The sequence below is a fragment of the Chiloscyllium punctatum genome, chromosome 18, assembly GCF_047496795.1.
Source record: "Chiloscyllium punctatum isolate Juve2018m chromosome 18, sChiPun1.3, whole genome shotgun sequence".
NCBI lineage: Eukaryota > Metazoa > Chordata > Chondrichthyes > Orectolobiformes > Hemiscylliidae > Chiloscyllium > Chiloscyllium punctatum.
Genome location: NC_092756.1, coordinates 93,822,115 through 93,847,047, shown reverse-complemented (window position 1 = coordinate 93,847,047; position 24,933 = coordinate 93,822,115). Strand labels below are relative to the sequence as shown.

The 24,933-nt window shown below is 44.3% G+C and overlaps 1 protein-coding gene across 2 annotated transcripts in view; it reads left to right on the top strand.

Moving 5' to 3' along the window:
• The window catches only part of tnnt1 (troponin T type 1 (skeletal, slow)), a 38,321-nt gene extending 14,296 nt beyond the window's left edge, over window positions 1-24,025 (top strand). For both annotated transcript variants that reach the window (XM_072588805.1, XM_072588807.1), the window contains 8 exons: window positions 196-256; window positions 1,463-1,579; window positions 4,854-4,931; window positions 5,185-5,298; window positions 7,204-7,313; window positions 8,363-8,453; window positions 18,470-18,510; window positions 23,772-24,025. In XM_072588805.1, coding sequence (XP_072444906.1) covers window positions 1,481-1,579; window positions 4,854-4,931; window positions 5,185-5,298; window positions 7,204-7,313; window positions 8,363-8,453; window positions 18,470-18,510; window positions 23,772-23,817 — 579 coding nt within the window. In that variant the 5' untranslated portion in view covers window positions 196-256; window positions 1,463-1,480 and the 3' untranslated portion in view covers window positions 23,818-24,025. The remainder of the gene's footprint in view (window positions 1-195; window positions 257-1,462; window positions 1,580-4,853; window positions 4,932-5,184; window positions 5,299-7,203; window positions 7,314-8,362; window positions 8,454-18,469; window positions 18,511-23,771) is intronic.
• The last annotated feature ends 908 nt before the right edge of the window (window positions 24,026-24,933 follow it).

Below are 24,933 nucleotides of genomic sequence, written 5' to 3'. Positions count from 1 at the left end.
ATGTACACACAGTTGCAACATTTAAAAGATGTTTGGATAAGTACGTGAATAGGAAAACTTTGGAAGGATATGGGTCAGGAGCAGGCAGGTGGGACTAGTTCAGTTTGGGATTATGTTTGCATGGACTGATTGGACCAAAGGGTCTGTTTCTGCTCTGTACAACTGTGATTGTAATGCTCCCTTTGTCTGTCTTAGGCTCGTTGTTCCCCAGATTTCTGCTCCAAAGATCCCTGATGGAGAAAGGGTTGATTTCGATGTAAGTTTTCACCAGTATTTTGGTTTTGGTGTGATTATTGGCCAATTTTTATTGTTGGGTTAGATGGTCGAGATTGACCAAGGTGATGTCTGATGGATATGGGAAGAAGGTGAGTAGTTGGGGATTGAGGGATGTAGTTAGAAGGTGAGGACTGAGAGAAATGGAGGGAAGGTGCATAAAACCCATAAGATGTAGGAGCAGAGATAGGCCATTCAGCCCATCAGGCGAAAGTGAGGACTGCAGATGCTGAAGATTAGAGTCGAGAGTGTGGTGCTGGAAAAGCACAGCAGGTGAGGTAGCATCTGAGGAGCAAGAGAATCGACAATTCTGGCAAAAGCCCTTCATTCAGCCCATCAGCATAAGTAGAAATTGAGAGATTTGGGGTGAATGAGGGAATTCAGGGATACAATGCGAAATTTCTGATGCAGGGATGGAGAGATATGGAGATAGGGTAGGGATTGAGGTATAAGGAGAAAAGGTGGACAGGTGGGATCTATCAAGAAATGAGGAAAAAGTGGGAATTGACAGATTGGGGACAATGTGCAAAGGTCAAACTTAAAGGATATGAAGAGAAGGTATGGATTTGAGGGTTAAGGATAAGTGGTGCGGATTGAGGGATATGGGGAGAAGGTGGGGATTGAGGGATTTGGGGGGAAGGTGGGGATTGAGGGATGAGGGGAGAAGGTGGAAATTGAGGGATAAGGGTAGAAGGTGGAGATTGAAGGATATAAGGAAAATGTGAAAATTGAGGGATTTGGGGAATCTTAAGAACCATATCTAACTCCATCTTGAAAGCATTCAAGCTGGATAAGCACATGATAGAGAAAGGAATAGAAAGAAGTGCTGATAGTATGAGATGAAATCCAGAGGAAAGAAAATGCTAAACACTAGCACAGACTTGATGGGCTGAATTACCTGCTTCTGCACTGTATGTGAGGCAGCAGAATTTGCCTTTGAGATTTCCTTGCATTTGAAGAAAAGGGGTGCATTGGCAGACAGCTCTGGAAAGAGAGCAATGCTGACATCCTAAATGGCAACAAAAGAACAAAAGGTTATCTTAAGGCCTTGAGGGGGAAAAGGTGACCACATTAAGTCCTCCCCTTCGTAAGATACTTACAACATCCCATTGCAGTTTCTTCCAGACAAAGCTCTCAGTTATGGTTGCTGAGCCTTGATCTACTTATTGTTCTTTTCCTCCTTTTGTAGGATATTTACAGGAAGCGCATGGAGAAAGATCTCCTGGAACTTCAGACTCTGATTGAAGCCCATTTTGAGCAGAGGAAAAGGGACGAGGAAGAATTGATTGCCTTGAAGGAGAGAATTGTAAGTGCTGTTCAGAACCCATAGTTCCAACACACTGCCTGTGGGAATCGAAGAAACCAGGACAATTCCTGGATAATGTTTTACACATAAATATATCTATCATGTATTCCGGACTTCCCTAGTAAATCCTAGACCATTAGCCCCAGTAAAAAAGAACCTGTCAGCCTTAGTTCAAAGTACACTTGGTGGCTCTGGATAATTTCTGACCTCCTAATTTACTCTAAAAGTAGACAAAGAACTTTGGATGCTGGAAATCTGAAACAGAATCAGAAATTATAGGATAAACTTAACAGATCCGGCATCATTGCTGGAGAGAGTTAACTTTTTGAGTTCAGTGACCATCATTCAGTGACCATCCTTCAGAACAGTTTTTGTTTTCGTCTCCTAATTTGCTCCCAGTGTTAATTCTCTGTCTTTCTCGTTCCCTGTGAAGAAGCACTGTTATCCATTGTGTCCATGGATGTGCAAAATAGCTGGATTAACCATGGGAAATGCAGGGTTACAGGGATAGGCTGGGGGCGTTGGGTCTGGGTGGAACACTCTTGAGAGTGTTGTGTGGACTCGATGGGCCAAATGGCCTGCTTCCAACTGGAGGGATTCAATTATTCTAATTACATTCTTTATTACCCATTTTGGGATGTGATGATGCATATCCATGTTTTGTTCATGAGCATTTGCTTTTAGTTGGATGTGGGCATTACAAGTTGGGCCAACATTTATTCCCCATCTTTAATTGATCCTGCAGAGCTTGGTTCAACTATAGAACATAATCATTGACTGTAAGAATACTTGAAGGCTAGACTGTTCATTAGGGTTTGCCAACACTTCAAAATTACCCTGAAGTCTCCAGGAATTGAAGATTAGTTTCCTGGTGTCTGTTGGAAAGAACCTGGGAACAACATTCTGAAGCAGATTATGCATTTTCTTTGTTTGTATCACTCAGACACTTGTTTATTAAAAATGACTGGAAGTAGGAGGAAGGGGCCATATTGACAGAAGGAGGCAATTGGAGATGGATTCTTTGTTTCTTCAATCATGGTTTTCCATGTTTCTAAAATAGGAACATGATTTGGTCATTTGTCCCTTTGAGCCTGCTCCGCCATTTAATATGATCATGGCTGAACATTGGACACAGTATCCTATGTCTGCTTTATCCTCATACTCTTTGATGCCTTTAGACCTAAGAACTGTATCGATCTCTTTCTGAGAACATTCAGTGATTTGGATTTGATAACTTTCTGTGGCAGAGAATTCCAGGCTCACCACTGTCTGGGTGAAGACATGGAGAGAATGGGTTAGGGTGTGGATATAATGCTCATTCAAGTTGAATAGCTTGTTAACACACACTTTCAGGGCTCAAGTATGACACATGGCCACTTGGGAAATGCACCAAGGACATCCTATAACCATGAGACTGTGCATCATAGATGGAGGAGAAATCTGGGTGCTTTCTGGTTATGTGTATCTGTCTGGATACTGTGGTAAGGTCAACAGAGCAGGTCACTGGGATAGATGTCAATCCTAATATTACAGAATCAAAGCACAAAATGTCAGGACAAAACCAGACCAGATCTGGATTGCCTTGAGATATAATTTGGCCGTTCCTTTTCCTGGCCTTCCCTCACTGACATGCCCACAGTAATTTTGCTGTCGTAATTGCTAACACCCAGTGATTTGGTCTATTTTCCACTCCCCATACCCCCTCCTAGGCCTCGGAGGGGTGCATACTGTGGCAGTCAAGCTGCAGCTGTTTTAACATGGTACGTAATCCTCAATCTATTGTGCATACTCCCACATACATAAAAATAGAAAGCCTCATCCCTGATGAGTAATTCTTTCTGTGGCGTGGCTGCACACACTAGGTTCAACTTGACCAAGTTGACTTCATTTTGCAGCTGTCAAGTAGAGGGAAGATCTTTTGTCTCACTGACCTTGAACCATGTAGAAAGAGCCGGAGGTCATTGCCATCAAGTCTGTCTTTCCATATGCTCTCTGTCAATAAAATCATTGTTGTTCTCTCCATTTACTTACCCTTGATTCTCTGAAGCTAATAATCTCAGTCTTGGATTAAGCAACCAGTGTCCTCTGGGTTACCGAAATCCAAAGATTCATGGCCTTGTGAATGAAGCAACGTCTCCCCATCTCAACCCTATATGGTCAACCCCTTATCCTGAGACCATGAGCCATAGTTTACTGACATAGCAGTGACTGTCCCTGTTGCAATTCAATATGTTGTTTTGTGAGGATCTCAGGATGCAAAAGGCGCTGCATTTTGCAAGCTCTGTGTCTCTACAGTCTCTTTTCTTAAGTCCCAACAACTGACTTTTATGTCTACACGAGAACATCACTTTAAAATTAGAGCTTGGCTGTTCGGGAGCTGATGTGAGGATTGGGGCAGCACGGTGACTTACTGGTTAGCACTGCTGCCTCACAGCACCAGTGATCCTGGTTCAATACCAGCCTCGGCTAGGTTTTGTCTGGGTGCTGTGGCTTCCTCCCACAGCCCAAAGAAGTGCAGGTTAGGTGGATTGGCCATGCTAAATTGCCCCATCGTATTCAGGGATATACAGGCTAGGTGGGTTAGTCATGGGAAATGCAAGGTTACGTGAATAGGGTAGGAAGGATGGGTCTGGGCTGGTTGCTGTTCGGAGGGTTGGTGTGGATTAGATGGACCAAATGGCCTGCTCCTACACTTTAGGGATTCTATGATTTCTTCACACAATGGCTCATGGAAATTTGGAATCCTGCCTCCTTCAAAACTGTCGTGACTGGGGCTGGATTGAACAATTCAAACTACATTTTATTAAGTCACATGGAGCTAAGGTGATGTAGCTGGTACCATGGAGTCAGTATGGTGAAGGAGGTCATTTGGGCCCATTCAGTCCATGGTGGGTCTCTACAAATAACTCAAATGAATTCTATCTGTTGGCTCTCTCCCAGAACACTTCAAGTCTATTTCCCTGAAATGCCTCTCCAATTTCCATCTGAGATCATTTGATGCTCCCATTACCCTCGTAAAAAGAAAAACCCAGGTTATTGCCGGTCTCTGCTAAAGAAATTCCACCCTTGCCTTTGCCTCCTGCCCAAATCATGATTTAAGATAATCTAATGCAATGGCAGGCAGGACTTGAGGGGCTGATTGGCCTTCTTCTGTTCATATGTTCCTATGAACATTTCTTCCCAGCTTAGCAGCACTGGAGCTGTCAGCCTTAGCCAATCACTGGAGCTTCTAACCTTTCAACAGTACTATAAGATGTTTTTCTTCAACTTCTAGGAACACCGGAGAGCTGAGAGAGCAGAACAGCAGAGATACCGTGCAGAAAAGGAGCGTGACCGCCAAGCGAGATTGCTTGTGAGTCCTTTTTATCTCTTGTTCCTTCACTGTCACCTTTCAATCAGTTGCATTTAACACAATTCACGGTCTCCTGAGACTCCTATTGTTTAATCAGCTTGTTCATTATCCTCTCCCCATCCCCAATTAAAGCTCCAATTTGACTTTGTTTTGTTTCTTCCATTGTAGTATCTGAGATGCTTCAGTGCACTTGTCACTGTAGGTAGCATGCACAATGTACACCTAAACATTGCATGTCATTTTCTGGAAACAGGAAGAAAAAACACGCAAAGAGGAGGAAGAGGCCAAGAAACGTGCAGACGATGATGCCAAGAAGAAAAAAGTGCTGTCTAACATGGGTGCCCATTATGGCGGGTACCTTGTTAAGGTAGGGCCTTTGCAATGGCAAATACTTTGAACAGAACAGTACCCTGATGTTGCTGAATGGCAATGATATTGCAGCCTTACCAGCTTGAATGTTTCCATTCTAACATCACGGTGGCTCAGTGGTTAGCACTACTGCCTCATAGCGCCAGGATCCCAGGTTCGATTGCAGCCTCGGGTCACTGTCTGTGTGGAGTTTGCACATTCACCCCGTGTCTGTGTGGGTTTCCTCTGGCTGCTCCAGTTTCCTCTCACAGTCCAAAGATGTGCAGGTCAGGTGAATTGGCCATAATAAATTGCCCCTAGTGTGAGGTGCATTAATCAGAGGGGAATGGATTTGGGTGGGTTACTCTTCGAAGGGTTGGTGTGGACTGGGTGGGTTGAAGGGCCTGTTTCCGCACAGTAGGGAATCCAATAAAAAAAATGTAATAACAAACCTTCAAATGTTCAGCGGCTAGGTTTACTTTGTCTTCCTGTCTCGTGTATTAGGAGGAGTGAGGTTTTCATCGAGGAGTCGAATTGCTTGTTGCTGTAGGATGTTAGATGGGAACCTGTCTGAACTGGAAAGAGAAAATGCTGCAAATCACCAAATGGGTCAGGCACCATCTGAGTAGAGAGAGAGAGAGAGTGAGTGAGAGAGTGGTAAACTTTTCAGGGTTTTAACTTCGCTCTTTCAAGGGATGTGGGTGTCACAAGCAGGAACAGCATGAGTTGCCCTTGACCTGAATGGCATGCTTGGCCATTTCAGAGGGTAGTAAAGAGTCAACAGCATCGCTACAGGTCAGAAGTCACATGGAAAAGTTGCCATAAGCTCACCAGACCATAAGGCTGCTGTCTCATTATAGAGGGACACCTGGGGAGTGGTTTAACCTGAGGGTCACTACGCCTCAGACAAGGGGAGAGGTTGAGAAGGAAAGTAACTTCAGCTGATGCGGGAATCAAACTCATGCTGTTGACATCACATCGTACACCAGCCATCCATAGCCTGAGAGTAAAGGGTGGCAGATTTCCTTCTCTCAAAGGCATTAGTGAATCAGATGGGTTTTTACAACAATAGTTGCCATAGTCACCATCTCTGAGATTAAATATGTATTCTACTTTATTAATTGAAAGCAAATTTCATCAGTTGCCATGGTAGGATTTGAATTGAGAGTGTGGTGCTGAAAAAGCTCAGCAGGTCAGGCAGCACCTGAGGCGCAGGAGAATCGATGTTTCGGGCAAAAGCTTTACATCAGGAAGGGCTTTTGCCCGAAACGCGATTCTCCTGCACCTCAGATGCTGCCTGACCTGCTGTGCTTTTTCAGCACCACACTCTCAATTCTAATCTCCAGCATCTGCAGTCCTCACTTTCACCATGGTAGGATTTGAAGCTGAACTCCCAGGACATTCACCTCGGTCACTAATCCAATGGCATTACCACTATGGCACCATTACCCCTCTTGAAGTTAATGACCTTTCATTGAAATGAGAAACAGATGGAACTGGTTCCAACAAAGTGGATAGGTCTTTGCAGAGAACAGCTAACTTTCTTCAAGTTGGGGATTCCTGGGGAAGGAGTGACATGATTTGAACATAAAATGCAAGAGGTACAAAAGTGTATATAGATGCTGGAAATCAGAAAATGCTCATTGGATGGTGAAGTCTTAATCATGATTATGGCTTGGGGATTTCTGGCAAGGTTTCCCTGGTGGCCAACACGTTGTAGCCCAGTCAAGATGGTGGAAAATAAGGAGTCAGGACAGCAACAGTGCAGGTGTGCAGGAATTTCAGGGAGTTGTAGAACTGAAGGAGATTTACAGAAAAGGAAGGGACCGTGGAGGGTTTTGAACACCGGGATGTCAAACTGTAAACTCAGTGCATTGCCAACCTTCTGAGGAAGAAATGACTGGTTCTTTTTGTGTGCACACAGGTTGAGCAGAGAAGAGGCAAACGGCAGACAGGCCGAGAAATGAAGAAGAAAATTTTGGCAGAAAGACGCAAACCCCTCAATATTGAGCATCTCAATGATGAGAAAATGAGGTAAAGCCATTCAAATGTTTCATCTCCCATTCCTGGCACTTACATTTTGGAAGAGGCTGTTGTGGGTGGTGGATTAAACTAGTATTTGGCCTTCACTCTGGTCCTTCTCCATGATCCTAATGATTCTAAAAGAGACTGGCTCTTGGTCCAGTTGACTACCCACAGGCAAGTGATGGGCAGCCAATGGCCACCCATTATGCGTGATTAAGGTGCTTATAAAGACGTCATTCCCATGTTGACTGGGGTCTCCAGTCAGCCATTCAAACAATGTCCAAGTCAATTTAACGTGCTGTGGTCAGGTGGGGGTGACAGGAGAGGATAAAGCAAGAGACCCCTCCTTCCACTCTGTCATGGCCACCTGCCTGGACACAGCTGGAACCCAAAAGTATCGCCCCTGAGGGTGCCAGCCTCCCAGGGTCATGGTCAGGCCTCCTGTTACTTCTTCCTTCGGGTTGGCCACCCCTGTGCAGTCCCCAGCTCTTGATTAGCGGAAGCTTCCAGAATCACGGTGATTATCTCCAGAACTACAGCAATGTCAATGACTCGGAAATTACTTTGCAAACCCATCCAATTGTATCCAACCACTCTATAAATAAGTTCGGGAGTGGGGGGGGGGGGGGGGGGAGGGGGGGTGCGGGGGGGGGGAATGGTGGCACACCAACACGAGTGGTTCCAGGAGATGGCTCATCCCCACCATCTCAAGGATGACCATGGCCCAATTACGTTCACATCCTGAGCACAGATGTAAGGAAATTTGCAACCTTCAAATAGCCATTTTCTATGTGTGGCCCTGGACAAGGGGCACCGGCATCCCATTCAACCCTGGAAGGAATCATTCCAGCAGTGTCCCTGGTAGGCAATCAGCAACAAGAATCCTCACTGATTCTTTCCTTCCTCCCCATCTCTACGTCACCCAGATGCACTGAGGCCAATGGCTATTACCCTGATGCCAACACAGCTCAAGTAGGCCAACCATGGTTCTTTCTGGCCTCTGCAAGGCCCTACTTACTCAGCATAATGCCACATTTCTTATTTATGTTGGTGTGCAGGGAGAAAGCCAAGGAATTGTGGGACTGGATGTATCAGCTGGAGTCTGAGAAGTTTGACCTGATGGAGAAGCTGAAAAGACAGAAATATGAGGTGTGTGACTAAGCCATTCTATGATGTTCCTGGGTAGAAGGAATTCCAATTGAGAATCATGTCCATCAGTGTATAATTGAGCAGAAGAGAACTGCAAAATTGGGGGATGCTGAAACTTTGAAACAAAAAAACAGAAATTTCTGGAGAAACTCAGCAGGTTTGGCAACATCTGTGGAGAGAGATACAGAGCTAATGTTTCAGGTCCTGTGACCCTTCTTCAGAACAGGGAAAAGAGTTGATATACATACAGTCATAGAGTCATAGAGGTGTACAACATGGAAACAGACCCTTCGGTCCAACTCGTACATGCCGACCAGATATCCCAAACTAGATTAGAGTGATGCTGGAAAAGCACAGCCAGTCAGGCAGCATCTGAAAAGCAGGAAAATGTCCTGATGAAGGCCTTTTTCCTGAAACGTCGATTTTCCTGCTCCTCAGATGCTGCCTGATAGGCTGTGCTTTTCCAGCACCACTCTAATCTATGCTCTGATTTCCAGCATCTGCAGTCCTCACTTTTGCCTAGATATCCTAACCTAATCTAGTCCCATATCCCTCTTTCTATTCATATACCCATCCAGATGCCTTTTAAATGCTATAATTGTACCAGCCTCCACCACTTCCTCTGGTAGCTCAGTCCATACATGGGGTAAAAACAATAACTGCAGATGCTGGAAACCAAATACTGGATTAGTGGTGCTGGAAGAGCACAGCAGTTCAGGCAGCATCCAACGAGCAGCGAAATTGACGTTTCGGGCAACATCCAGTCCATACATGCACCAGCCTCTGTGTGAAAACGTTGCTGCTGGAGAAGGGGTGGGGGAAGGGGGGAGGATTAAATGATAGGTAGAGACGGAGCCCAGAAACAGAGAAAAACAGCTGGGCAGACTAAGAAATGGGTAATGGTCAGCCTGGGAGAATAAGTAGCTGCTAATGAGGACCATTAGTGGCTGGTAAGGGATTGTTTGAAGAACCAAAGAACAAGAATGGAATTTGTTTGTAACCCAGAGGCTGCCTGTACTGATAATTGACTGAAATTTCAGTATCGCTGTATCGGCAGTTGGAAATTGAGAGTTTCTGAAATCTGGGTGCAAATCCTACCCCAAATGATACCTAACGAAAGGATTACTGACACGCAAGCAACCAATGTGAAAGAAGATTAGGTAGACTCAAATCCAGTACCTAACGGGCAAAACTGGTCCTGGAGACATTTTACATTAGGATGTGTTCATCATCCATATTCAAGATCATCATGAGGACTGGGTGGTGTGCTGGAAGACATTATAACAATCTATAGAGACAGCATTATATCAACTCCATGCCAGGATTGTGCACCCCAATGCCTAGATAGCAGGCAGCAGCCTTCTTTTTTCCCTTCCTGCCTCCTGAGAAGAATAATAAAATTGAGGCTTCATCTGACCTGATCAGCAGGCACAGAAGTGTTGGGTGAATGGGACTTGCTGCAGCTTAGGAGATGGCCAGCAGAATAGCAGATGAACTCAACAATGCAGAGGGTGCAAGGTGGGAGTTGGCGAAGAGACTAGTGGAATAGACAAGTCTGAAGGCAGTATAGGTCAGACTCAGACTTCCAGCAGCAAATGAACTGAGCCAGGGTGGCGGTGACTGACTCTATGAAGGTTAAAGAAGTTGATTTTGGCACTGGAGAGGACTGGGTCCATCCACAATAATGAGGTATCAACACTTCAAATCTTTGTTCTTTTAATATTTGTTAATGGGATTTGGGTGTCACTGGTTGGGCCAACCCTAATTGCCCTTGAGGAGATTGGTAATGAGCCACCTTTTTTAACTGCTGAGGTCTATACAGTGTAGGTAACCCCCACCATACTGTTAGGAAGGGAATTCTAGGATTTTGATCGAGTGACAGTGAAGGAACGCTGATATATTTCCAAGTCAGATGGTGAATGGCTTGGAGGGGATCTTACATGGGGTGGCGTTCTCAGATATCTGCTGCCCTTGACCTTCTAGGGGATAGAGGTCACAGGTACATCTTGTATACATTGCTGCCCTGTGCACTGGTAGTGAAGGAGCAATTAGAATTACAATCAGAATTCCCACAGTGTGGAAACAGGCTCTTCGGCACAACAAGCCCACACCGACTCTTCATAGAGTAACCCACCCAAACCTGTTCCCCTACCCTATAATTTATCCCTGACTAATGCATCTAACCTACACATCCTTGTACACTATGGGCAATTTAGCATGGCTAATTCACCTAACCTGCACATCTTTGGATTATGGGAGGAAGCCGGAGCACCTAGAGGAAACCCATGCGCACACAGGGAGAATGTGCAAACTCCACACAGACAGCCGCCCGAGGCTGGAATCGAACCTGGGTCCCCGGCGCTGTGAGGTAGCAATGCCAACCACTGAGCCACCGTGAATGTTTAAGGTGGTGGATGGGATGCCAATCAAGCAGGCCACTTATCCTATGTGATGTTGAGCTTCTTGATTGCTGTTGGAGCTGCATCCATCAAGGCAAGTGGGGAGTATTCCATCATGCTCCTGACTTGTGCCTTGTAGGTGGTGGACAGGCTTTGGGGAGTGAGGAGCTGAGTTACTCGCTGCAGAATTCCTATCTTCTGACCTGCTCTTGTAGCCACTATAGGGTTCAAGTGCATAATTCTTTGAAGTTTGCATCACAGGTAGACAGGGTGGTTAAAAAGTATGCCTGCTTTCATTGCTAACACCTTTGAGTATAGGAGTTGGGAACATCATGCTTTGGTTGCACAGGATGTTGGTGAGGCCTCGTCTGGAGTAGTGTGTGCAGTACTGATCGCCCTGCTATAGGAAGGATATTATTAAATTAGAGAGAGTTCAGAAAAGGTTTACCAGGATGCTGCCAGGAAAGGAGGGTTTGAGTTATAAAAACAGGCTGGATAGGCTGGGATTTTTTTCACTGAAACATAGGAGATTTGAGGCTTGATTTATAGAGGTTTATAAAATCATGAGGGCATACATAAGGAGAATATCAAGAGTCTTTTCCCTAAGGTGGAAGAATTTAAAACTAGGGGGTATATGTTTAAAGTCATAGAGTCATAGAGTCATAGAGATGTACAGCATGGAAACAGACCCTTCGGTCCAACCTGTCCATGCCAACCAGATATCCCAACCCAATCTAGTCCCACCTGCCAGCACCCAGCCCATATCCATCCAAACCCTTCCTATTCATATACCCATCCAAATGCCTCTTAAATGTTGCAATTGTACCAGCCTCCACCACATCCTCTGGCAGCTCATTCCATACACATACCGCCCTCTGCGTGAAAAAGTTGCCCCTTAGGTCTCTTTTATATCCTTCCCCTCTCACCCTAAACCTATGCCCTCTAGTTCTGGACTCCCCAACCCCAGGGAAAAGACTTTGCCTATTTATCCTATCCATGCCCCTCATAATTTTGTAAACCTCTATAAGTTCACCCCTCAGCCTCCGACGCTCCAGGGGAAACAGCCCCAGTCTGTTCAGCCTCTCCCTGTAGCTCAGATCCTCCAACCCTGGTAACATCCTTGTAACTCTTTTCTGAACCCTTTCAAGTTTCACAACATCTTTCCGATAGGAAGGAGACCAGAATTGCACACAATATTCCAACAGTGGCCTAACCAATGTCCTGTACAGCCGCAACATGACCTAAAGTGGGAGGAGAAAGTTTTAAAAAGGGCACGAGGGGCAACGTTTTTACACAAAGAGTGGGTCAAATCTGGTATGAACTGCCAGAGGAAGTGGCTGATGCAGGTACAGTTACAACATTTAAAAGACATTTGGATAAGAAATGTTTGCAGGGATATGAGGCAAACGCAAGCAGGTGGGACTGGTTTAGTTTGGGAACATAGTTGGAGTGTACTAGTTGGACCGAAGGGTTTGTTTCCATGCTGTAGGACTCTGTGACCCTCTGATTTTATGACAAATGCAAGTCCATTTCAGTTTCAAGTCAATGGTATTCATAGTGAGCCTTGTTAGCAAGGGTTTCTATGTAGTCAGATAATCAGTATCACTGTGGAGCTGGTTTCGATCCAGCTGGGCTGCAAGTTGAATGGAGGGATGTTCTGTCTCTCTGAAGCATGACTGAAGCTATATATGTTCCTGCACCTGCACAATGATATCGAGAAGCTGGAACAAGACAATGATGGACACCTGTAACATGACTGATACAAGAGATGCATTGTTTCCTCGCACCGATTTTCATCAGCGAACCTGAAAAAAAGCTGCAATGTGCAACAGGCCCAGACATGACAAGTCTCTTGGCACAGTCACACAGTCACAGAGAGAGCCCTTACTTTGATTGTTAACGCTCCCTCCCATCGCCAGCAAATTACTTATTGTTTTTTTTTAACAAAATAATATGTAATGGTTGGTATGAGTTTTGGATTTCTGGGTCATGCACCATTATCAAATTTGTTTATTTTAACATTTTGACAGGTATAATAACACATTGATCTGCTTCACTAGCTTACCCTTCTTCGTCTATTTAAAGATTTCTTTCAGCAAACCATATTAAAATACTCCATAACAGGGTTCAGATACTTGCTCAGCAATAACTATATGTCTTTTAAACGCCATTTGTGCATGGATTCCCGACCAAGGACAGGGCAATTAATCATGAAAGCAGGCAAACATGCCTGGATTCACTGAACAGCTTGAAATAATTCCCATCACCAAGTCACTCTTTAGGTATATGCGAGAGTCCTTGACACTGATCCAGCTCCCTCAGAACCAGCTCTCAGGATGAACAGAACCCCTGACACTCCTGTTTATTTATTTTTCTTTTTTTTTAAGCACTGCCCTTAACATTGCTGTTTATTTTTATTTTATTTTTCTTTTTTCCCCCCATAACTGCGATAGTGCTTATTTTTTCCCCAGCACCCATGGACACTCCTGTTTAATTTTTTTTTTCTCTTTTTCTTTTTCTCTTGGGAATCCTTATTTGGTGGCTTTGGCAATGGCAGCCCCTAACCATTCCAGAAACCCAGGAGGGAACAAAAGATGAACCTTGTCCTAACTTGTCTCAAAGATTTATTTTTATAATTTCCTCAATTAAACTGGTGCTGAGTTGTGATGACTTATACACATCTCACTGTATTTTCTAAAACACAAGTGATGATAGATTGCTATTCTAATCTCGGCAAACTCTTAAGACAAGTGGCCAAGCATCTGGTGAAAGCTGTGATGCAGCTGAGGAGAGGGAGGCACAGAAACCGATAAGTGTAAGCAGATAATTTCAGAGCTGAAGGCCCAAGGCCCAGTCTTTGAGGGACTAGAGCAGCTCAGGGATCTTGGAGGGTTGTGGATGAAAGGAGGTTACAGAGATAGGGCAGGGTGAGACCATGGAGGAATTTAAAAACAAGGATGAGGATGAGGATGAGGATGTAAACATTGAGGTGTTGACATGTCTGCCTTCCTGGGACAACAGCGGTAGTGCTTATTTCCCCCCCCCCATATGTTGTGTGTGCGCGCAGGTGGACACTCCTGTTTATATCTGTCACCCAGGTTTCCCTGATTGGATTAGATTAACAGCCCCACTCAGGGATTTCATTCTATGAGGTGCACCTGGCTGACATTGTTACAATTATGCCACAGCTCTGTCTAAAAAGCACTCCCTGTGTTCCTGATTGCAGGATTGCTACCAAATAGATATATTGTCCATATTAATACCAACCATCATACTTTTGAAATATCCTTTCCTTATCAGGAGGTCCCACCTCCATACAGGACTGTGGACAAAAGCCAAACCATCAGAATTAAAGAGCTCACTTCAGTCTTGGAACGCATCAGAAGTTGACAACTGTGACAATAAATTAATGCCATCAGGAGTAGTGCAGGAACATTCAGCCCCTCAATCTTATTCCACCACCCAATTATATTCTGGTTAATCATATCTATTTCACCTCCCTCCCACCTCCACCAGATTCCAAAACTATCTATTTTGGCCAAAATTGCTATCAGTCTTCACATTGAATTTTCATTGACCCTAACACCACAAGAAGTACTTTTTTTGGGAGAAGGGGTTCAGAATTTTTACCCTTTGTGTGAAGAAGTGTTCCCTGACATAACCCATAAAGAACGAAAATGAAAAGCAGTGGAGAAACTCAACAGGTCTGGCCACATCTGTCAAGAGAGAAACAGAGTTAATGTTTTGAGTCTAACATGACTCTGCTGTTCAGTTCTGAAGAAGTCAGAGCAAACTTGATATGTTAACTCTGTTTTTCTCTCTCTACAGATGCTTCCAGATGTGCTGAGTTTCTCCAACAAAAGCTACTTTAATATTCAGATTTACAGCATTTGTAGTATTTTGCTTTTAAGGTTGTTGCTTCCTGTTGTGGGTTTGCCACAGTAAGGGATTGTTGAGTTCCAATCATAAGTTCCTGTAAGTTTTTCCATGCAACGGAAAATAGACTATTTGCTCTTGGAACAGTTTGCAACATCTCTGTGGTAGAAATCTAAAATAGGAGCAGGATTAGGCCATTCAGCCCTTGGAGCCTGCTCTGATATTCAATATAAACATGGCTGATCATCCAACTCAGTCCCATGTTCCCACTTTCTCCCCATACCCTTTAGCCCTAAGAACTATATAAAACACCTTCCTGAAAACATCCAATGTTTAAGCCACAGCCGGTTTCTCTGGCAGAGAATTCTGTGTTCCCTCATCTGTAAGGCTCCCTCACCTTGCAGAAAATGCCAAACAAAGAGTAATGAGGAAAGAGAATCTACATGCAAGAGATAGGGAGAAAAGATCAATCTTGCTCTTTCTAACCTCGCCATAACCTGGTCTCGCAAAGAGAGGACCTAAAAATGTTGTCCATCCAGAAAAAAAACTTAGAGCAAAAGTAATCTGCCTAAGGATCTAATTTAAGCACTCCCCCATGGGAGGATCTGAACAGATACCGGGTCAGTGACTAAACTTTGCAGGCATGTTTCTGTCCCTATACTAGCTGGGAGCATTGGCAGAAGAAGTCATTTAGGAGGTGCCAATATCTGTGAACTTTCAAAGGTTTCAACAAGTTCAAACAAAACATGGTTCTTTAATGATTAAGTGAAAGTACAATCTGTGACTTGCTTGTGGAGAAAGTACTCTCACCTTCCCTTTCCAGTTTAGTGTTAAAATGAGAATAATTTCACACGTTCCTGCTCTTCATGTCAGTGTTAGGTTATCCAATCGGTGACATGCAATCAGCCTCAAGATATCTGGCATGGAGCCAATGACATTCTCTGGAAAACAAGGCTAACTATTCCAACTCAGCCTCTGTTCTTGTTTTCTCCCCTTTTAAGCCCTTTATCCCTAAGAAATGGGGCGGCACAGTGGCTCAGTGGTTAGCACTGCTGCCTCGCAGCGCCAGGGACCCAGATTCGATTCTAGCCTCGGGCGACTGTCTGTGTGGAGTTTGCACATTCTCCCCGTGTCTGTATGGGTTTCCTCTGGGTGCTCCGGTTTCCTTCCACAGTCCAAAGATGTGCAGGCCAGGTGAATTGGCCATGCTAAATTACCCATAGTGATAGGTGTATTAGTAAGGATTAGGGGAATAGGTCTGGGTGGGTTACTCTTTGGAGGGTCAGTGTAGACTTGTTGGGCTGAAGGGCCTGTTTCCGCACTCCAGGGAATCTAATCTAATCTAATCTAAAAAACTGTGAAGTGTAGTGATTGTAAGGAGGACAGCCCGGTGGACCTCATAGAATATAAGTTCCCTGCTCGGGGCTGTTAGCCTGATTCAATCAAGGAGCCCTGGCTGACAGATATAAATAGGAGTGTCAGAGGTTCTGTTCAGAGCTGGTTCTGAGGGAGTTGGATCAATGCCAAGGACTCTCCACATGTAAATAAAAGCTGACTTGGTGACAGGATACCGACCTCTGTAGAGTTATTTCAGAAATATTGCATTAAAACAAGAGGATGAATGATGCCGAAATGAAACCATATGCTGGAGAGGAGAGGACGGTACTTAAAGAAACCCAGAAAAAAAAACACAAAATCAATCACCCATTCACCCAAAAAAAAACAATTCAAGTGTCTAATGCAACGCAAACAGACAGAACATTCTAAAGAAGGGTCATACTGGGGTCGAAAGGTTTACTCTGTTTCTCCCTCCACAGATATACTGAGTTTCTCCAGTGTCTCCAGTGTTCTCTGTGTTTGTTTCAGATTTCTAGCATCTGCGGAATTTTGCTTATGTCAAACAAGTCATTTATTACCCTGTCAGGCTAACAATCTCCCCTGGGCGAAAGTGAAGACTGCAGATGCTGGAGATCAGAGTCAAGATTAGAGTGGTGCTGGAAAAGCACAGCAGGTCAGGCAGCATCTGAGGTGCAGGAAAATTGATGTTTCAGGCAAAAGCTCATTCCTAATGAAAGGCTTTTGCCTGAAACATCAATTTTCCTGCTCTTCGGATGCTGCCTGACCTGCTGTGCTTTTCCAGCACCACAATAATCACAACCATCTCCCTGCCAATGCAGGGTCAAGCTTCTTCAGAAAACAATCATTTTTGGATTCATCAAGATCAACATTGAAAGATTGCTGGCCGATAGCGGACGATAATTGTCCAAGCTGCTGCAACCTGAGTTAACCACCATCGTCACTTTTTATTTCCTTTTAAAATTAAAGAGAGACACAAAAAAATCCTGAAGGAGACCACCGTGTAGTCATTATCGAGGACAGAGAGACTGTTGAAGATGGTTTTATGCTGCTCAGCAATTTATCAATGCATTCCTTTTCGTTAACTGTTTGTGATTTACTCCTCCTCCCCTCCCTGCCTGTTCTTTGTAACCTCACACCCAAATGACCATGTATCGCAATTAACAGGAAATTTGAACACATTCTCATCCAGGTTCTATATTTAATCTCCCTACATATCCTGGGGCACTGCAGATGCCAATCTAGAAGACTATAGTTTAATTATGGTTGAGAGAGGTCCATTGCAGTTCATCCCTTGTTGTCATGTCCAATCAGTTCTTATTGTGGCTGCAGTGTGCACACTCTCTATAGAGGACTCTTATGGTGCAGTGGTTGTATCCCTACCTTTGAGCCAGGGAGATCTGGGCTCTTGACCTACCTGCTCCAGAGTATGTCATAACATGCCTGAACTGGTTGAGTAAAAATATCCCTACTATCTACACAATGAAGTGTAAAAATGTTCTTGAGTGTCCAATCGACAGCACCTCGTCCTTCACCACCTAACAGGGCAAGGCCAGCAGACACATGGGAAGACTACCATGTCTGAGATTCCCCTCTTACACTATGCCAACATGGGCATATGATGACCACTCCTATATTGGAACTGGGTCAAAATCCTGGAACTCCCTCCCTAACAACACTGTAAACTCAGTTGCACCACACAGACCTGAGCGGTTCAAGAAGGCAGCTCACCACCACCTTCTCAAATCGGAGAAAGTGAGGACCTGCAGATGCTGGAGATCAGACTCGAAGGCAGTTACGGATGGGCAGTAACACCACATCCCAAGAATTAATTATTTAAAATAAATTCCAAGAATTTTCAGTGCTACTTAACTCTCTGGCATTTTAAGTAGATATAATAATCACCTTACAACTTCCTGGTAGAGTATCAATGTAGCTTTTATGAGTTTGAAACTGTGTTCTCTCCTTGTCCCATTCCAGCAATGCACTATCAAATAATTCCCTTATTTACTGTACCCATATCGTTAAACATCTTATCAACCTTTTTACCAACACACTATAGATGTCTCCTTTCAAGACTGAACAGCTGACTTCTTTTCCAGTTTCTGCTGATAATCTAGCTGTCATGGTCCCAGTGATGTCCTGGGCCAAGCATAGTTTAACTCAGCAGCAGATTGCGAACCCAGTGAAGTGTTAACAAAAACACTTCAGTTGGGCCTAAATACCCTGCACAAGGTGTGTTCCCTGCACGATGCAGTACTGACAGGCAGCAGTCAGCACAGTTTGACTTTCTAAATGGTCAATGAATATAGAGGTACAGTGTCAATTTAATTTTGCCTTCACGTCTTTCCAAGTGGTGGTGATTAATTGTTATATTCTTCCTAGATTAATCTCTTGCACAACCGCATCAGTGAACACCAGAAATTGTGAGTATATCTAAGATATGTTTCCCACCCTCCCAATGTGCACTGTCTGTGGTCTTTGGTCTATTCATGGGGTATAGGGGGTGGTGATGGGGGGGGTGGCGTGAGGGGTGCAGGTAAGGGGTTTTTTGGTTAGTTCAGTTGGCTGGACAGCTGGTTTGCATTGTAGAGTGACTCTGAGAGCTTGGATCGATTTCCAGATCTGGCTGATGTTATCGTGAAGACTCCACCTTCTCAACTTCATCCCTCAGGTTAAATGCACTACCAGTTGTCTCTCTCCAATGAGACTTTAATTGCAATGGCGTGGCACTTCTTAATGTGCACTCCAAAGCCCAACAAGGTAGTTTCACAAAGACACATTGAGAAAGTAAGGCTACAGTTTTGTAGAAAGTTTCACAACGCCTCTGCTTTCCTGAAAGTACTGACTGCCACTGTAGATGTCAGATATCCCTAAAGCAGTGCCTGTTATTGAGATCTAATGCTTGACATGAAAGAACATAGAACATAGAACACTACAGCACAGTACAGGCCTTTTAGTACTCAATGTTGCACCGACCTGTGAAACCAACCTGAAGCCCATCTAACCTACACAATTCCATTATCATCCATATGTTTATCCAATGATTATTTAAATGTCTTTAATGTTGGCAAGTCTACTACTGTTGCAGACAGGCCCTTACTACTCTCTGAGTAAAAAAACTACCTCTGACATCTGTCCTATATCCATCATCCCTGAATTTAAAGCTATGTCCCCTCATGCCAGCCATCACCATCTGAGGAAAAAGGCTCTCCCTATCTAACCTCTGATTATCTTGTATGTCTCTATTAAGTCACCTCTCAACCTTCTCTCCAATGAAAACAGCCTAAAGTCCCTCAGTCTTTTCTCATAAGACCTTCCCTCCATACCAGGAACATCCTAGCATTTCCTCTGCATCCTTTCCAATTCTTCCACATCCTTCCTACAATGCGGCAACCAGAAATGTACACAATACTCCAAGTGTGGCCGCACCAGAGTTTTACACAGTTGCAACGTGACCTCATGGCTCTGAAACTCAATCCCTCTACCAATAAAAGCTAACACACCATATGCCTTCTGAACAACCCTATCAATCTGGGTGGCAACTTTCAGGGATTTATGCACATGGACACCAAGATCTCTGCTCATCCACACGACCAAAAATCTTACCTTAGTACTCTGTATTCCTGTTACTCCTTCCAAAAAATCACCTCACACTTTTCCACATTAAAGTCTATTTGCCACCTCTCTACCCAGCTCTGCAGCTTATCCATGTCTCTCTGTAACCTGCAACATACTTCCACACGATCCACAACTCTACTGACCTTAGTGTCATCTGCAAATTTACTAACCCATCCTTCCATGCCCTCATCCAGATCATTAATAAAAATGACCAACAGCAGTGATCCCAAAACAGATCCTTGCAATACACCACTAATAACTGAACTCCAGGATGAACATTTCCCATCAACCACCACCCTGTGTCTTTTTTCAGCTAAAACATTTCTGATCCAAACTGCTAAATCACCCTCAATCCCATGCCTCCATATTTTCTGCAATAGCCTAATGTGGGAAACCTTATCAAACACTTTACTGAAATCCATATACACCACATCTACCGCTTTACTCTCATCTACCTGTTTCATCACCTTCTTAAAGATCTCAATAAGGTATGTGAGGCACAACCTATCCTTCACAAAACCATGTTGACTATCCCTAAATCAAATTATTCCTTTCTAGAAGGCATCATTGTTGAGCGTTATCTTTGTCCTTGCCCAATTGGGAACCAAATTTTAGTATTTCACTTTCTCTCTCTTTCTTCATTCCCACCACCAAGGTTTACATTTTACGGCTAATTCTGCTGTACTAGGAATGGTCACTTAGCCCAACACAGACATTGGTCCTTCGGAGTCTGAGGGCACCCCGCCCGGTCCTTCGGAGTCTGAGGGCACCCTCCCCCCCCCCCCCCCACCCCCCACCCAACCCCCCCCCACAGTGCTCTGTTTACAAGATGAGTCACAAAGGAAGGCAGCTTTGCTGCTTTAACACTCGGTGTTAAATCCCCCGCAGCACCAGAATGGGATATCTATCATGTTGCCAGGGCAACAGCAGCGCAAAGTCAGGCCAAACGATGAATGAGCAGATGGAGTGTCAACTACAGATAGACCTTCTAGTGATTAAAAGTCTTCTTTCTGTGTCAACTGCTCAAAATTTTAAAACTAATCAACAAGTTACATAACTCTGTCTTCAGTGAACTGAAAATAAAAAAATGCTGGAAATCACAGTGGGTCAGGCAGGATCCATGGAGAGACAGCAAGCTAACCTTTCAAGTCTAGATGACTCTTCATCAGAGCTGAAGTGTGGAGGGGGCGGCATTTATGCTCTGGCGGGGGTGGGAAAGAGAGAGAAAGGCTGCTGATAGTGCAGGTTAAGTGATCGGAATGTGAGAATGGCAGAACAATGCTGTGTCTAACTGCCAGACTGGAAAGAACAGAGAGTCCCATTGGAGTGGGGGGAGGGAAGACAGAGGATATGCTGACAGAATGTAACAGGTAAAGGTGAAATAAACAGGAGTGAGTTCTAGATCTAGATTCCCTACAGTGTGGAGGCAGGCCTTTCACCCCAACAAGTTCACACCAACCCTCCAAAGAGTAACCCACGCAATGCACCTAGCAACTATGGACAATTTAGCATGGCCAATTCACATCTTTGGAATGTGGGAGGAAACTAGAGCACGGTGGCACAGTGGTTAGCACTGCTGTCTCACCGCGCCAGAGACCCGGCTTCAATTCCCGCCTCAGGCGACTGACTATGTGGAGTTTGCACATTCTCCACGTGTCTGCGTGGGTTTCCTCCGGGTGCTCCGGTTTCCTCCCACAGTCCAAAGATGTGCAGGTCAGGTGAATTGGCCATGCTAAATTGCCCGTAGTGTTAGGTAAGGGGTAGATGTAGGGGTATGGGTGGGTTGCGCTTCGGCGGGGCGGTGTGGACTTGTTAGGCTGAAGGGCCTGTTTCCACACTGTAAGTAATCTAATCTAATCACTCAGAGGAAACCCACACAGACACAGGGAGAACGTGCAAACTCCACACGTCGCCCAAGGTTAGAATTGAACCTGGGACCCTGGCGCTGTGAGGCAGCAGTGCTTACCACTGAGCCACCGTGCCGCCCTAATCTGAAGGTGTTGAATTCAATATTAAGTTTCTCTTAAGTCTCTTCTGCCTGCTCCCCAGTTCATGACTGGTGTAAAAAAGTAGTAGCATTCAAAGGGGAATTAGATAAGTGCTTGAAAAGAAATATTTTCAGGGTTATAGGGATTGGAACTAGTTGGACAGCTCTTTCAAAGAGCTGGAACAGCCAAGATAGGCTGAAGAGTTTTCTTCAGGCTTTTTGGGATGCTCCTCATGTCTTTATGGAGCATCAAGTTGGGATCTCACCCTCGAGGGAATGATCCCATGTCATATTATTTTGTATCACTCTTGGTACCGTTTGTGATATTTTATACACACTCACAGTATTTATTATTTTTATTCATTCGTGGGATATGGCTGGGCCAGCATTTATTGCCTGCCCCTAGATAGTTTTGAGAAGGTGAGCTGCCTTCTTGAACTGCTGCAGTCTGTGTGGCTACAAAAATAAGAAAGATTCTTTCTCCAAAACCTCACCTCAGGGCTCTGTTTCCTGGTGAAGTATGGTCTATGAAAACTCAGTATTGAGACAGTGAATGTCAGGAGGGCTATTTCTCTATTGGAGGTTTCACAGTTTGGCCTGATACAGTTTTCAGCTGCTATCTGCTCCAAGGCTTTTCGCAGTTAGAATAAGTGAATAAGGAGAAGTAAAAATATTTTTATTTTCAGGTCGATTCAATTTAGCAACTTCACTGCAATCAAACGAGAGAAAGATCAAATCAGGAGCTGAACATGCCGATAGCATGTCGGCAGACATCACATAGACAGCACGGAAACAGCTCATTCAGCCCAAGACAGTCATATTTAAAAATAAAGGGTCACCCATTTATAATGGAGATGAGGAAACACTTTTTATCTCTCAGATTGTTGTGAGTCTTTGGGAATTCCCTTCCTCAAAAGGCCATGGATGCTCACTCTTTACATATCTTTAAGGCAGAGGTAGATAGATTGTTGATTACTGAGGGGTGGAAAGATTACCAGGGGTGTAGAGGTGAGGTTAAAATCAGATCAGCCATGATCTTAAAGGCTCAAAGGGCCATGTAGCCTATTCTTGTTTGTATAAAAGGATCTTGCCAGTGTTTACGCCTGACATGAATCTCCTGCAGCCTACTTCATCTAATCCTGTCAGTATATCCAACTATTCCATTTTTCCTCATCTATTAGTCTGGCATCCCTTTAATTCCTGTCCTGCTGTAGCTGCTCCTATAAGGAGATCTGCTGTTCTGGTATGTTGGTGACTAACCCTGGCTAAGTCTGAGGCTTATACTGTGTGAGGTCCCAGACCTTTCACTTCCCTACCTGCCATGACTGTGCCTTGGGTGTATGTCATGCATCTTGTTGTTCCCAGTCTTCTGAGTGATCGCTCTGCTCTCATACTCTTCCCATATCTTGGATGTGAGAAGAGTCGGCTGATGTCCCATGCCATACCAGTCAAAGCTTGTGGGCCCCTCACTTTGTTTTGAATGATTTCTGAATTAAGATCCTGGTGTAATTGCTCGCAGAGTACACAACCAGCTTCCCAGAGTTATAAGTGAACATGTTGGAGTAGAGGTTGGGACGCTAAATGGAGTCAGAAGCTGACATTTTGGGGTCACAAGCTCTGAGTTCGTACTGGCCAATGCCTGTAGTAGTTTTCCTTTCCTTCCCACTTGCTCATCCGGCTGGGAGGGTCACGAGCTTTCATTCTTAAAATGAGGTTGCATCGGGAAAGATTTTGGGAAGCACTCTGTGAAGAGAGTTTTGGGGAAACTGATCTCCCTTTCTGATGCACCTGTATGGTTTGGCAGTGGATCATGGGTACAAGCCCTCTGTAAAAGAAAGAGGAAAAGAAACTTCCGATACCTTCAAATGCACCTATGCCATTTGTCCTTGTGTTGCTCCCGAGTCCATACCTCCTTTCTGATGAACTGTCAAGTTGCAATTGCATTGTCATGACACTAAACCAGAGCCACATTACACAAATGGCCCAGTCCCTCGTGACCTGATCTGCTTTGGCCACTTAAATGGGGGTCTGCCCTTTGTAATTTCACAGCATTAACTTCTACGTCCCTTTCTCCCACAGCAAAAAAGCAGCGGGAAAAGGCAAGGTTGGAGGCCGCTGGAAATAAACAACAAAGTATATTGGATCTGCATTCAGAAGTTTGCTTCCGACAGACGGCATGATTCCAAACACAAAGACACACTTCCTGACATAGCTCCTGTGCTTTTTTTCCATAGTTACACAGCCAAAATGTGTGTTTCTCACAGTTGATGAAATGGAATTTCCTGAACCTTTCCCTTACCTTCAATGCTTCAATAAAATAATTTACAAAATGATATCGACAGAGTTTGGAAGTGTACCTTTCCGGCTGTTTTGTTTTGTTACAGTGAACGACCGACAGTGACATTACTGGTGACGCTAAGCTCTAAACTTCTCGATTTGCCTTTTCAATCAGTCTCCCACTTCTTTGATCAAGTGTCAGGAATGCACTGCCTAGGAGGGTGTGTGTGTGGAAGCAGACTATTTCCTCTGGCAAGTGTGTTGATAATCAGAGGTCACAGATTTGAAGTAATTGGCAAACGAACTAGAGAGGAATCAAGAATTGGTTTCATGAAGAGGGTTGTTATAAGCTAGAATGAACTACATGAAATCCATAAGACCATCCAAAAGGCAACTGATTATGCACATGGAGAGAGCTAATGTTCAAGGTTACCGAGAGAAAGCTGGAGTGTGGTGCTAAAACTCCTGCAAAGAGCTGGCATATTTGTGACAGATTGGCCTCATTTTGTCTGGATGACTATCCCTTTCTCCCTCACATAGTTTACTGTGTCCGCTTAAAAATGTGCATGCCACTCACCTCAATCATTCCATGTGGTAGTAAGTACCATATTCTCAACAAAAATGATGTCCATGGACTGTACATTTGTTTATTAACTGGTCTCATACCCTTAAAGCTTCATTTCCTTTAAATGAGGGCTTGAGAATCTAAGTATAGATGTTGCGAGTTTCTGTGCCACTTTGATTGAGACTACACATCCCAGTGACTGGCAGACCATCTAATATGTTCGGTTGACCATTCGTAGCAGATAGCATGCTGACAGTGCTCAACCAGCCCACACTTACAAGCCACAGAATACCATGTAAGACCAGAAGATGCAAGAACAGAAGTAGGACATTCAGCCCTTCAGTCTGCTCTGCCATTCAGTGAGACCGTGACTCCCCAATAATTGTTAACTCCACTTTT